This window comes from Oryctolagus cuniculus, chromosome 14, assembly GCF_051225735.1.
Source record: "Oryctolagus cuniculus isolate XC-2025 breed Fujian yellow rabbit chromosome 14, ASM5122573v1, whole genome shotgun sequence".
In the NCBI taxonomy this organism is placed as follows: domain Eukaryota; kingdom Metazoa; phylum Chordata; class Mammalia; order Lagomorpha; family Leporidae; genus Oryctolagus; species Oryctolagus cuniculus.
This window is the reverse complement of record NC_142880.1, coordinates 29931213-29944778: the sequence shown is the minus strand read 5'-3', so window position 1 is coordinate 29944778 and position 13566 is coordinate 29931213. Positions and strand designations below refer to the sequence as shown.

The window sequence follows — 13566 nt, the reverse complement described above, 5'->3', positions numbered from 1 at the left end:
GAGTCTTCCTTCCCACAGTGTGCTTTCTTAGCATTTTAGCAACATTACCAGAGAAAAAAATTGGAAAAAGAGAGCTAAACTTGAGGCATCAAATCGTAGAAGGGAGATCAGTAGGTCCAGACCATGGCAGTTTTAATTTTTATTTTCGCTTCTGAGCAGTGCCAAATGCTAGTAGAAGCTGAAATGAGTGACGCCTAGGGAAAGAAAAAAATTCCCCCTTGAATGTCTTTAAAATCTATAATAATAATATAATAATATGAAGTGCATCTGGACATGGCCTTCTGCTGCAGTTCTGGTCTGGCTCTCGTCCAGAGCTGTCAGGCTACTCTGAGTGCCGGTGATTCATGTCCCAGCACCCTTTTATCTGAACGTTGCAGTGTCTTTTCTTTGTACTTTGGCAGTGATGTTACCTTGATGTTCGAAAATCTTTTAAAAGCAACACAGTCTTTCCTTGCATCTTGGCAACCCATTGTCTGCCAGTAATGAAGAAGAAGTATACTCGTGATCATTGTAAATATGGAGAAATAAATACTTCCCAGCAGTTTTATTTTTTTAAAAATTGGTTTTATGTTTTGGGATCCTCTAATAGAAAAGTGAATATTCTGAACATCTTTCCTTATTTCTCTAGTGTAGATCAGCGTGCAGGTTTTCAAAAGCCTGGGTCAAACAGAGTTTCTGTGATCATTTCGTATTTAAGGACAGAATTTAAGATTTGCATATGAGTTCCTTTCTTTGGGGACTTTTAAAGAAGGAAGCTTGGGAATTATTTTATATCTGTTATCTGCTCTCCAGTTCCTATTGTTTCAAATTAACATTACTCATTTGAACATGCTTTAATCTGTCCTGATAATAGTGAGAGTGCTTTATGTTTCTGGTGTATTTCCTGTCTTTCTTGATCTAGGGCTTGAAGCAATTGTATGAGCTCAGTAAAGCTGCTTCTCACTGTTCCATATACACCCCAGGAAATGGGATCTCAGGATAATTTCTGAGTCTCCCACTCAACCAGCAGCAGCAGACCCAGTCCTTAAACTGAGGTCTGGTGTCACTGAAAATGAGTGGTTCCCCCCACTTTTTTGTTTAAGATTGATTTATTTATTTGAAAGGAAAACTTACAGAGAACACAGAATCTTCCATCCACTAGTTCACTCCCCAAATGGCCAGGACTGAGCCCGGAGCTTCATTCCACATGGTGCATCCCTCATGGATGCAGGAGTCCAAGTACTTGGGTCATTTTCTGTTGCATTTTAGGCACATTAGCAGGGAGCTGGATCAGAGGTGGAGTAGCCAGGATTTGAACTGGCACTGATAGGGGATGCTGGCATCGCAGGCAGCAGCTTAACCCATTGTACCACAACCCAGTGTTTTTAAGAAGGGACTCTTGGGAGCTGGGGTTGTGGTGTAGTAGGTAGCAGGTTAAGCCACTACCTGCAACACCAGCATCCCATGTGAATCCTGGTTCTTAGACCCCTGCCACCCATATAGGAGACCTGGATGGGTTTCCAGGATCCTGGCTTCCACCTGCCCCAACCTCAGTCATTACAGCCATCTGGGGAGTGAACCAGTGGATGGGAGACCTCTCTCCCTCTCTCTCTCTAACTCTGCCTTTCAAATAAATAAACATATCCTTAAAACAATGAAAAGAATAGAATCTCGGCTTTATGGCTGAGAGAAGCTGGTGCATTTCCTATGGGGTGGACTTTGATCGCTGGCTGTCGGAGGTCTTTGCTGTGCTTGGGTGCCACATGTTAAAGAGAACACCTTGGGAAACTGCAAGACCTGAAAAGAATGTAGAAACAAGAGGGCCGAGGAGCCTGGGAACTGTACAGAAATAACCACAGGCATTGGGAGCCTGGGGAAGGGCCGATGGAAAAGGACAGAGCTGACATCCGGGATGCTTTATGCACTACCCTGTGGAAGAGGAATCAGATGTGCTCTTTCTAATTCCAGGCAACAGAAGTAGGATCACGGGGTAGAAATTACACAGCAGCAGATTTATGCTCGATATAAGAGGAAACTTTCTACCATTTAGAGATGTCCAAAAATGGAATAGGTTAGCTCACCCTCCCCGGGAAGTGCGCATGCTGAGCCTGACCGGCTGGAAGATTATGTGGCTTTACGGGCGCTGTATTTCATCAGTAACATGATTTTATGATGAACCTTCGGAGGGCTCAGAGGGGCATTTCCTTACTAGCTAAAAACAAAGGGGTTTTGTAGGCTTTTCCACTGCGATTTTAGGCTGAGAAAGTTGTATCTGTAATGATTCCTGCTTCCGTGTGCCCTGGGAAATACTGTTCTAACTGATATGTTAGTTACAACAGATAAGCAACATTTTAAAAAAATGATTTTATTTATTTATTTGAGAGATAGAGTTACAGACAGAGGGAGACACAGAGAGAGAGAGGTCTTCTGTCCACTGGTTCACTCCCCAAATGGCCACAACTGCAGGAGCTGGGCAGATCCAAAGCCAGGAGCTTCTTCCGGGTCTTCCACATGAGTGCAGGGCCCAAGCACTTGGGCCATCTTCTACTGCTTTCCCAGGCCACAGCAGAGAGCTGGATCAGAAAAGTAGCAGCCGGGACTTGAACTGGTGCTCCTATGGGATGCCAGCACCGCAGGCTGATACTTACCCACAGCGCGGGCCTGATAAAAATCATTTTTATAAGATGACACTTGAAGTAGACAGTGTGGCATTTCAGTGGTGTGTTTGCATGTTGCCTTTTAACTACTGCAGGGTGATTTGCCATGGTTTTTGATATTATCTTTGGAATTGTTACTTTCCCTATTCACCAGTCTTAGGGATGGCGACCTACACGGTTCAAAGAAATTGGGAGCAAAGTCATGCCATGTAGGTGGCTCCAGTTTTCTTACTATGGAGAGGGGCAGGACATTGAAAGAGGGGTGAGCTAGGCTGAGTCTGTGACACCAGCAGATCATGGAAAATGTTTGTCCGGGATCCACAGTTGCTCCCGGCTTCATGCTTAGGCTCTAGGGTTCTATTTTCCTTGAAACTGAAAATATCACCCTAGGAATTTTTTCCCTAACTTTCAGATTTTGTGCTTAGAATTCTTCTAATTCTTTGGCTTGAAGTCTCCATCATGTTCATGGGAAGTTAAAATTTAAAAAAAGAAGTTTATTTTTCCTTCATTTACTCGCTCTTTTATTTGAAAAAAAAAATGAAAACTTTGCTTCAGTGTATAAGAGGGTACCTCAAGAAGCATATGGAAAATAGAGTGAAAACATAAGTAAGTTAATTTTGGTGCAAGAACATTTTGAAATCCAGGCATAATTCTTTCACTGTGCATGTTTTCCAGGAATTTTTTGAAATGCCCTAATATAATTTTAGGAGTGAAAGGAAAAAAAAATGGAAAACGGGACCGCCATACAGTTTAACTGTGAAAGAGTGAAACTTAATGGAATACTTAAAATCAAGATGAAGTCCTTAGTTTGTAGGATTTTTTTTAAAGATTTATTTATTTGAAAGGCAGAGTTACAGAGAGACAGAAAGAGAGAGGTCTTCTATCTGCTGCTTCACTCCCCAAATGGCTGCAACGGCTGGAGCTGCACCAGTTCCACGCCAGGAGCATAGAGCTTTTTAATGATCTCTCAGGCAGGTGCAAGCGCCCAAGCACTTGGGCTGTCTTCCACTGCTTTCCCAGGCTTGAGCAGGGAGCTGAATCGGAAGTGGAGCAGCCAGGACTGGACCCGGCACCCATGTGTGGTTCCAGTGTCACAGATGGTGGCTTTACCAGCTACGCCACAGCACCTCTGTAGGATATTTTGAAGCCAGTATAATAGAATTCCTCTGTGAAATGACTTGTTGCTTACATTTGGAACTGCACTTGTGGCGACACTGCTTGGCCTAAATCCGTTAGCCCCGTGGTTATGAAAGGGTTCCAGCACCAGCTCCTCATAGAAGCCTTGTAGGACTGATCTCATCTTCTCCTCCTTCTCTCACCAGATTCCAGAGGGGTGACTACCACATTGACGTCTGCATCAATGACTACCTGGATGTTTTCTGCCCGCACTATGAGGACTCTGTCCCAGAAGATAAGACTGAGCGCTATGTCCTCTACATGGTGAACTTTGATGGCTACAGTGCCTGCGACCACACTTCCAAAGGATTCAAGAGATGGGAATGTAACCGGCCTCACTCTCCAAATGGACCGCTCAAGTTCTCTGAAAAATTCCAGCTCTTCACCCCCTTTTCTCTAGGATTTGAATTCAGGCCAGGCCGAGAATATTTCTACATCTGTGAGTATATGGGGATTTATCATGTTGTAGGGCAGCTGCGAGAACCCAGCCTGATATTTTACCCGTGTTCTGAGGCTTACAGAGAGCTGGACTCTGCCTTGCAGATGTCTCCTTGCGAATGCATGCATCAGGCTCCCTAGATCCGTTAGCTGGGAACTGAGAGCACAAATTGGATTAAAGACACAGCGCCTCGCTCCCTATGAAATTGTGTGTCAGCCTGTTCAGTGAACCACTGCTGACTTGTATTTCTTTTAAATGAAAATTGCCAGGACTTCTCTAAAGCTCAGGAAAAGAAAAAGAAAAGGTTCCTGGAAAAAAAAATTAAAGGAAATAATTAAATTTACATAGCTTAGAGTCATTGAGTTTCTTAACTCAGGTGTCAGCAATAGCCATTCAGTCATCTACATTTTCAGTGGAGAAAGCCAGAACTCCTGCATATGTCAGCATGCTGACGATAAATGTTCTCTTCGCACCAAGGAGAAAAGACAATGATTAAGAGCAGCTGTGTCTTTAAACAGGCCCGAGTGTGAAGTAGTATCTAGAAAGGGCACTCAGAGAACTGGCGTGAGTTTCCCACTTGGGGAATGGTGAACAAGTGCCCTAAGCAAGCTGGGAAACTTCCCTGTGTTCGTCAGTGTCACTCTCTGCTTTCTCCTCTGTGTGTCCCATCACTGCTGCAGGCTTCTGACGATGACATCCGATAGTAAAGCCTTCTCACCCTTCATGGAGAAAATCCTGTTGTAATGGGGACTCCAGGGTCAGAGGCCAGGCCTGAGATCCTGTGTGTGCAGAGCTCCCAGGTCTGCACAGCCACTGTGCTGGAGCACACTTGGAGTAGGAAGGGTCTAGGGAACATCTCCTGCAGGCAGCTTGCTGGGTAACTGGACTTTAGTATCGAATATTGAAACTAGCTGGCCTTTCCCATGTATTTTCACTGTCAACTGAAGGAGGGAGAAGTTTATTGGTTCATAAGTACATTCAGTGGATAGCTCCAGTTGGTGCAGAAATGTCCGAGGCTGGAGAGAGCGGGTGCAAAGCGAAAAGACCTTCTCTGCCCTTAGCGGGGGCCAGATTCTGTAGACGGGGAACTGAAGTATAAGTAGACAGTGGTGGAGTGAAGGCAGGTGCGGGGAGCAGTGGAGTTTGGGGAAATCAAGCCGCACCTGCGTGGAGAAATCGGGCAGTGCAGCCGCACACGGTGCCGGTGCGCAGAGCTGCAAGCAGCCACACCCTGAACATCAACTTTTCACCCCAGCTCGCCAGAGAGACGCGATAAAGAGCATTCCTGTTTTTCTGACTCATTGCTTCAGTCCACGTGTCCCCACCCACCCACTTGAAACCCACACGCTTTAAATCTGTAAGGCTTTCCTACTTCTCTTCTCCAGAAAGCAGGATTTTAGAATACGTCCAGTTTCATCATCGCAAGGAGCTGTCACGTATATTGAATTTAAAAAGGAAATTGAACCGTACCAGTTTTTATTATTTCGGCACATATTTCAGTGGTTAGTCATGAGAAAACATGCAAAGGCCTTGATACTATCTCACGTCCAACACAGAAAAAATAAGAAAAGGAATACTGGAATATTGAGTCCCACAGTTGCAGGAAATGCTGGCATCCAGCGACGTTACAGGTTCTTAGGCAGGGTGCTCTTGACTTTGGCTGGTTTTTTTTTTTTTTTTTTTTTTGAATCCTTTGTGAAAAAATCTCATTAAGCAAATGAGAAGAAGACAAGAGGACGACTTCAGTGGTGGGACTGCTTCTCAATTTTCTAACTGCAGTCTCTCAGGCCAGCAGAGAGGAAGTTGTTGCCAGTTTTGAATTTTCCTTATTGGCTTCTCAGAATTTAAAAAAAAAAACAAGGCAAAAAAATAAAAAAGGCAAAATGTATGAAGAAGTACCAAGATGGGAAACATACCCACTGGATAACCAGTTGATTGCATGATTATTAGAAATTACAGAATCCATGGAGGTTCATAAGCAAGATGTTATTATTCAGATATGCCCGTAGTTCTTATGACTGGTTTTTCCTCATTTGTGGTTAAATTCAATATTTCACTAAAAATCATTATGTGTCTTCTATAACATTCATTTAAAGGAGTCATTTAACTGTCAAGGGCTCCCGTCAAAGTAATTGTTCCAAAATGCTCAAAAATATCAAGAGCCTTTTGCTATTCAGATGCGTTTTACTTGAATTACTTTTTTTTTTAATGAAAGGTAAAATAGCACAGAATTAGCAGCAAAGACATGTGCATGGCCAAGAAGCAGAGTGGCCTCGTGTTCGGTGAAACTGAATTTCCAGCCATGTTTTCCACTCACAAAAGCATCCTTTTTTTTTTTAGCAGTGAAAGGGCTTCCTCCGAGCAGGAAGACATACCACAGATGTCTTCCATTTAACTTACTGTGGTCAGAAGTAGGCGAAGGCCTTCCCTTGACGTTCCTGTCTTCCTGATAGGCGTGGCGTGCACACGATCATTGGGAAATGGCTCTTTTCACGCTTATTAAGTTCCTAGAAGCTCTGTGCCGGTCTCAGGAACAAGCCTGACCGCCCACTGGTCCATCGACAGTCTCATGATCTGTTCCTGCTGGGTCAGGAGCACATGGCAGTTTCTCATGGGCTTAACATCTCAGCTCACATTTCAAGAGAGAGAGAGAGGAAGAGAGGGAGAGCGAGCTGTGGCCTTCTCACTGTCCACTTCTAGGGTGTGATGGGCGGACTTAAGTTTAGTGTTGAGAGCGGCAGGCCAACGTTTAGATAAAACCATGGATGTGGGAGAGGAGAAGCTGAGTATTTCACAACAGGGTTATCTACGCTTACTCAGGGAAGACACGAACCAGAAGATTCTGCTGTATGCTCCACAAGATAAACTCTCTTCTGATTTTCTTTGAGTTACACAGAGTTTCTTCCAAAAAGTCTGGAAAGAATGGTTTGTTTTGGTGCAGAACATTTCAAAGTGCATGCATAGTTGTTTCATAATATGAATTTTTAAAAAAAAATCCTGGGTTTCAACAGTGCTATACAAGAGCAAACTAGTATTTCCCATGAACTTGCTGAAATGCCTCCTTATACAATTAAGAAAATGCAGCGGTCGGAAGTATCTCATATGAAGTTGCCAATTTAAAAACAACCCATCCTTTCCAGTTCTAGGTCTCTCTCTCTTTTTTTTTTTTTTTTTTTTTTTTTTTTTTTTTTTTTGACAGGCAGAGTGGACAGTGAGAGAGACAGAGAGAAAGGTCTTCCTTTGCCATTGGTTCACCCTCCAATGGCCACCGAGGCCGGCGCGCTGATCCGAAGGCAGGAGCCAGGTACTTATCCTGGTCTCCCATGTGGGTGCAGGGCCCAAGGACTTGGGCCATCCTCCACTGCACTCCCTGGCCACAGCAGAGAGCTGGCCTGGAAGAGGGGCAACTGGGACAGAATCCGGCGCCCGGACCGGGACTAGAACCCGGTGTGCCGGTGCCGCAAGGCAGAGGATTAACCTAGTGAGCTGCTGTGCCGGCTCTAGGTCTCTTATTTGGCTTGAGAACAAGTCTGTCAATGCTGTGTTGGCCTTTGCTTGGGACAGGCAGTCTGTTAAGTTGTTTCCATCGCTGATTATTGATAAGGCAGAGCAGGGCCATTCCTGGATCTCACAAATGCTGTTTATAATCAACCGGAGTTATTTTGGTAAGAAATCAGCATACTAAAGTAATTACGGAAAGTTGGTGATATTTCTATCAGTGATAGATTTGCAGAACTGGCAGTCAATTGATGAAGGCAATAACTGTGTATTTAGACTCTCTAAAGGAAAAAATAATTTTAGAGTCTTCAAAAGGCTCATTTTAGAAACTTCAAAAATACTCATTTTTAGAAATGATTCTCATAAATATTAACCCCCCGAGAACATGTTTTAATGGAGTTTTGCTGTTATTTTTAAATCATGAGAAGAAAAAGGAAATCATCTAAATAAAGGCGCTACAAGTTATCTTTGTAAGGCCACAAGACACTGATGTAGAATTCACCCTTTTGTTTTTTTTTTAAATAGGTTTTTGTTTGTTTGCTTGTTTGTTTTTTTACTTATTTGACAGGTAGAATTAGACAGTGAGAGAGAGAGAAAGGTCTTCCTTCTGTTGGTTTACCCCCCAAATGGCCGCTACGGCCGCCGCTGCACTGATCTGAAGCCAGGAGCCAGGTGCTTCCTCCTGGTCTCCCACGCGGGTGCAGGGCCCAAGGACTTGGGCCATCCTCCACTGCCCTCCCGGGCCACAGCAGAGAGCTGGACTGGACGAGGAGCAACCGGGTCTAGAACCCTGCGCCCATATGGGATTCTGGCGCTGCAGGCGTAAGATTAGCCAAGTGAGCCATGGCGCCGGCCCGAATTTACCCATTTGTAGGGGAAGGAAAACCGAGCCTCAGAACCTTGTCTTGACTTAACTGGCTTTGTGATCTTGGGCAGATCATTGAATCTCCCAGGAGTTTAACTACACGCCTGTCAAATAACGTGGTTGCAGTGATCTCAGAATCCCCTGGCACTTTAACATCCTAATCTGAAAGTCTGCAGCATTAGCATAACAGAGGACTCTTGGACAGTGACTCAACCCAATACCGTCCTTAGTCCTTATCAGTGAATGCCAGGGAACGGGAAACCTCTAGGGAAAGTGCAGAGTGGAGAAGTGGGTTAGAATTGCTGACCTGGTTCTCTTCCTGCTGCCCTGCCCAAGCCTCCGTCATCTGCAGTGTCTACCAGTGCAGCAGGTGCACAGCCCTACCAATGCCCTGCAGTGACTTCCCGCCTGACCAGAAGTCCACGGCCTCTCACCTGGCCTCAGGTCTTCCATGGCAGCACCCGGCTCTCCTGACCCTTGCCTGCCTCTCCTGCCACTTTCTGACTCACTCTCTCTTCTCCAGCCCACCCCCCCCCCCCGCCCTTCCTGCTGTCACACCTGTCCAGTGCACTTGTCAGGACCTTAATACTTTCTCATGCTCTGCCTAGGGGTTCTCAGTATCCCCAGACACTCACATCCTGTGTTCCGTCTTTCTTTACGTGTGTGCCCCAAAATAATACCTTCATCAGAGAGGCTACGGTGACCTTTCTCTCTAAAAAAGGCCCTTCCTTCCTGATCCCCACACTCACTCTGCTTTCCTTGTCCTTGGGAACTCACGTAGTTATGTTTGGTTGCACAAGGCTGTTTCTGCTCTACGCTGCGGATTCTATTGCTTAGCAAATACTAGATGTTCAATAAATAAGGCCACCTAGCGTTTACCTAGCACTTACCCTGTTCCCAGAACAGCACTAAGGAAATAGTGCTGGGGTTCCTCCCTGGCCATTTTATGGGTGAAGAGAACCAAGGTTTACACAGACAGGAAGTAGCTGATCTGGGCGGAGATAAGTGAGTGAGCAAATAAAAGAAGTGAAGAGTTAAAGTCCTACTTCTCATACTGAGAAGAGGGAAAACACTTTATGTTGAAAAATAGTCACATTGACGCCTGTTATTTGGAGAAATTTACTTTACAAACTTCCCCTAGAAACCCCAGGTGAGATGATAGAAAAATAAAATCTTAAGCACACTTATGCATTTTTAGCTCTCCAAAGGACACTTACATCTCAGGAAGATATTGTCTTCCCAGATAACTTCTGCAGAAGAGCCACATTGCCTACGAAATTCTCCTTAAGTTTATGGAATATTCAGCATCCAGACTGAATCATGATTGCACACTTGCTAGGAGCTAGTGAGGTTTAATGAGAGGCCTGTAATAAAAAAGGCAAGTGTCACTTGCTGAAAACGATGTAAAAATTCAGACATTTCTTCTAGCATTTGCTCTACCTAACTTATAGCTAGGGACATTCTATGTTACATATGCCTAAGGTTGTTACTATGGGTATCATTCTTAATTGCACTGTACTCTCTTTAAGATTTATCTTTTATGTATTTTTAAAAGTTTTTTTTTAATTTTTATTTGTTTGAGAGGTAGATTTTCAGACAGTGAGAGGGAAAGACAGAGAGAGAGGTCTTCCATCCACTGGTTCACTCCCCAAATGGCTGCAACAACCGGAGCTGCGCCAATCTGAAGGCAGGAGCCAGGAGCTTCTTCCAGGTCATGCACGCGGGTGCAGGGGCCCAAAGACGTGGGCCATCTTCTACTGCTTTCCCAGGCCATAGCAGAGAGCTGGATTGGAAGTGGAGCAGCCAGGACTCGAACTGGTACCCGTATGGGTTGCTGGCACTGCAGGCGGAGGATTAACCTACCGCGCCACAGCGCTGGCGCCTTTTATGTATTTAAAAGCCAGAGTCAGAAGGAGAGAGAGAGAGAGACATCTTCTATCCACTGTTTCTTTCACTCCCCAGATGGCCAGGGGCCAGGAGCTTTTTCCAGGTCTCTCACATGGGTACAGGGGCCCAAACACTTGGGCCATCTTCTGCTGCTTCTCCCAGTGGCACTACCAGGGAGGAGGATAGGAAGTGGAGCAGCCGGGTCTCAAACAGGTGCCCATAGGGGATGCCAGTATGGCAGGCAGCGGCTTTACCCGCTAAGCCACAATACCAGCCCTGCGTCGTGTTGTTATATAGCTGCTTGAATACATGTGGTTAACTGCAAAACCTCAGCTTTATGTAATTTCCGTAAAAGTTTACAGTTTTAGGCTGGGAGGCATTTTCATACACAGAACACAGTTTTTAAAACTGACAAAGTAAGTAACCAACTTCCTAAGAGATGTCTTCTTCCATGATCACAAATCAGCTTAGTAAATCACTTGACTGTACCATGTGGTTACTGACTAAACTCTGTGAAGGTAGAAGAACCTCCGTGAGGCTGGCGCCGCGGCTCACTAGGCTAATCCTCTGCCTGCAGCGCCGGCACACCGGGTTCTAGTCCCAGTCAGGGCGTCGGATTCTGTCCCAATTGCCCCTCTTCCAGGCCAGCTCTCTGCTGTGGCCTGGGAGTGCAGTGGAGGATGGCCCAAGTCCTTGGGCCCTGCACCCCATGGGAGACCAGGAGAAGCACCTGGCTCCTGGCTTCGGATCAGTGCAGTGTGCTGGCCGCAGCACGCCAGCCGCGGCGACCATTGTGGGGTAAACCAATGGCAAAGGAAGACTTTTCTCTCTGTCTCTCTCTCTCACTGTCCACTCTGCCTGTCAAAAAAAAAAAAAAAAAAAAAAAAGAAGAAGAAGAAGAAGAACTTCAGTGAACCTGGAAGAGCACTGGGCTTGAGAGTTTCTAGTAGCAGTTAGGACACTGAACGGGACACCAGCACCCCTCATCAGCGTACCTGGGTTTGAATACCAGCTCTTCTCCGGAGTCCAGGTTTCTGCTAATGCACACCCTGGGAGGCAGCAGAGGAAGGCTCACTCGCTGGGTTTCCCTGGAGCCTCTGCAGTGGTTCTCTAGTTTCTTGGTAATGCTTTTGAAAATCGTGTGCTGAGCACTGCATTACATCCAGGGAAAGAGTAGACCGTGGTGAAAAGAAACAGACTCCCGTGTGCCGTCTGGGGCCTAGTCCTGCTCCCGTTTGCCTGATGTCTTTATTATAAACTACTTATTTCTAAAACTCAGTGAGCGAAACATTTTTAAAGGACCAGTTGACTCCTGAAGAGATATCTTCAGTAATCCATATCCAAAAAATGTTGTATCCTTTGAAAAGTTAAGGCAGTTTGAATAGCCAGATTAGTATTTTCCATTTAGTTAAAAAAAAAAAAAAAACTAATGCCTAAAGATTAAAGTTGAAGACCGTTTCCTATATTTTCAAGGAAGCATTATATTAGGATTACATATGCCGAAGGTTGTCTTCATTCCCTGTAGGATATCTGTCTTTTCAATGGCTTACTTTAGTAATTACATTAAGAATTATTTTGCTCCTGACAGTTCCAACCAATTCACCTTTTTCACTGAATTTTCCTCACTGAAATATTAAAGTGTCACAACGGCACAATTATCAAAGCAGGAGGTGATCTTTCTCACCATTCAGTCTTTTACTCCTGCGCTGCAGGTGACCTACCTATAAGTGCAAAGTATTTTCCGCAAATGAACAACTCCATACTTGCTCCAGTGTGTGTGTATGTGTGTGTGTGTGTATGTGTGTGTGTTATTGAAAAATGTTTTTGATTACTGAAGTCTTATTTTAGCATTATTTGCTCTAGCATCAACTTCACTAAGATTTAGGAGTTCTATAATTAACATTTCCAGTGGTCAAATAGTGGCTCACATCCTGTGTTTTTTTTTTTTAATTTTTATTATTATTATTTTTAGGTATGTTGGCCCTGAGTACGGTGTTCAAGGCATATTTGTAGTAATAAAGAAAGGAGTTGAAGGGCAGTGTTAAGAAATTGAAAAATTTTCCTATTTTCCAAAGTAGAAAAGGAAGTTTGTGGCACAAACAACACCCATTACTCAGTTATGGGCTCAGACTATATCTTAGAGACTACAAACTACTTGGTTTGGTTCTTTTTTAAAAGTTTTGCTTTATTTTGGAAAATAGAATGGAACTGTTTCTCTCTGCTGGGATACTGGCGGTTTTTCTGGGGCTATATGATCTTTCTGTTCTCTGTGTTTACTTCCACGGGTCTTTAGCAAACCTACAAGAATACACCTTGTTATTTAAAGAATGAGTTTAGAGAATTGTGTCTGTTTCAAGTTGTCCCTAGCCATCTTTTAGGAAAGCATGAATGTTTTTCAAGGGCTCTTAAATGAAGGTTAAATAAAGAACTTGAAAGAGGATATTTAGGGACTTCAGGGTATTTTTCTGTGTTAATCATAACTTTCTCTTAGGAAAACAATTGTTTTGTTGCCAGGTGCCCTGCTAACCCAAGCAGCTCAGGTACAGCCGCAGCCAGTCCCAGCGGTGGTGGGGCTTCCTCCAGTGCATTTCAGGTGGTTCAGAGGGATAGAAGCTGGAGGCAATTGATGGGAACATGGGGTATTTAAAAATAGTTTAATATCTTTACATTTTTTGGCAAGATTGTTTAGTCAAGTAGCAAGAAATGCATGCCCTATTAAATCAGTAGACTAAAAACTGAGTCCGGTTTCCCAGTTGTTGAAAATAATTGGAGGGACCCTGGATTAAGCTACCAGGATTTAAGCATTTGAGGAGGGCTTAACCTGCTGAGCCTCAGTGCCAGCCCCAGTAATTTTTTTTTCTATAAATTAAAAATCTGATGAAATTATTGCTAGATCTGTGGAAAAGGAAACTGGAGTGAGCATCACTACTTAATGGTTTTGACGTTGGGAAGACTGTTGGGGTTTACAAGGGATCCCATGAAAGACATTGAGTAATTGAGACTTGATAGAAATTCAAGCAGCAATGTTAAGAAATTAAAGACCCAGGTCCTCTCCCCATTGTCTG

At 44.3% G+C, this 13566-nt stretch overlaps 1 protein-coding gene across 3 annotated transcripts in view; it reads left to right on the top strand.

Annotated features, from left to right (window-relative positions):
* EFNA5 (ephrin A5) overlaps positions 1–13566 on the top strand; it is a 308508-nt gene that overhangs the window by 251267 nt on the left and 43675 nt on the right. For all 3 annotated transcript variants that reach the window (XM_051853591.3, XM_002713956.6, XM_089313091.1), the window contains exon 2: positions 3959–4251. In XM_051853591.3, coding sequence (XP_051709551.1) covers positions 3959–4251 — 293 coding nt within the window. The remainder of the gene's footprint in view (positions 1–3958; positions 4252–13566) is intronic.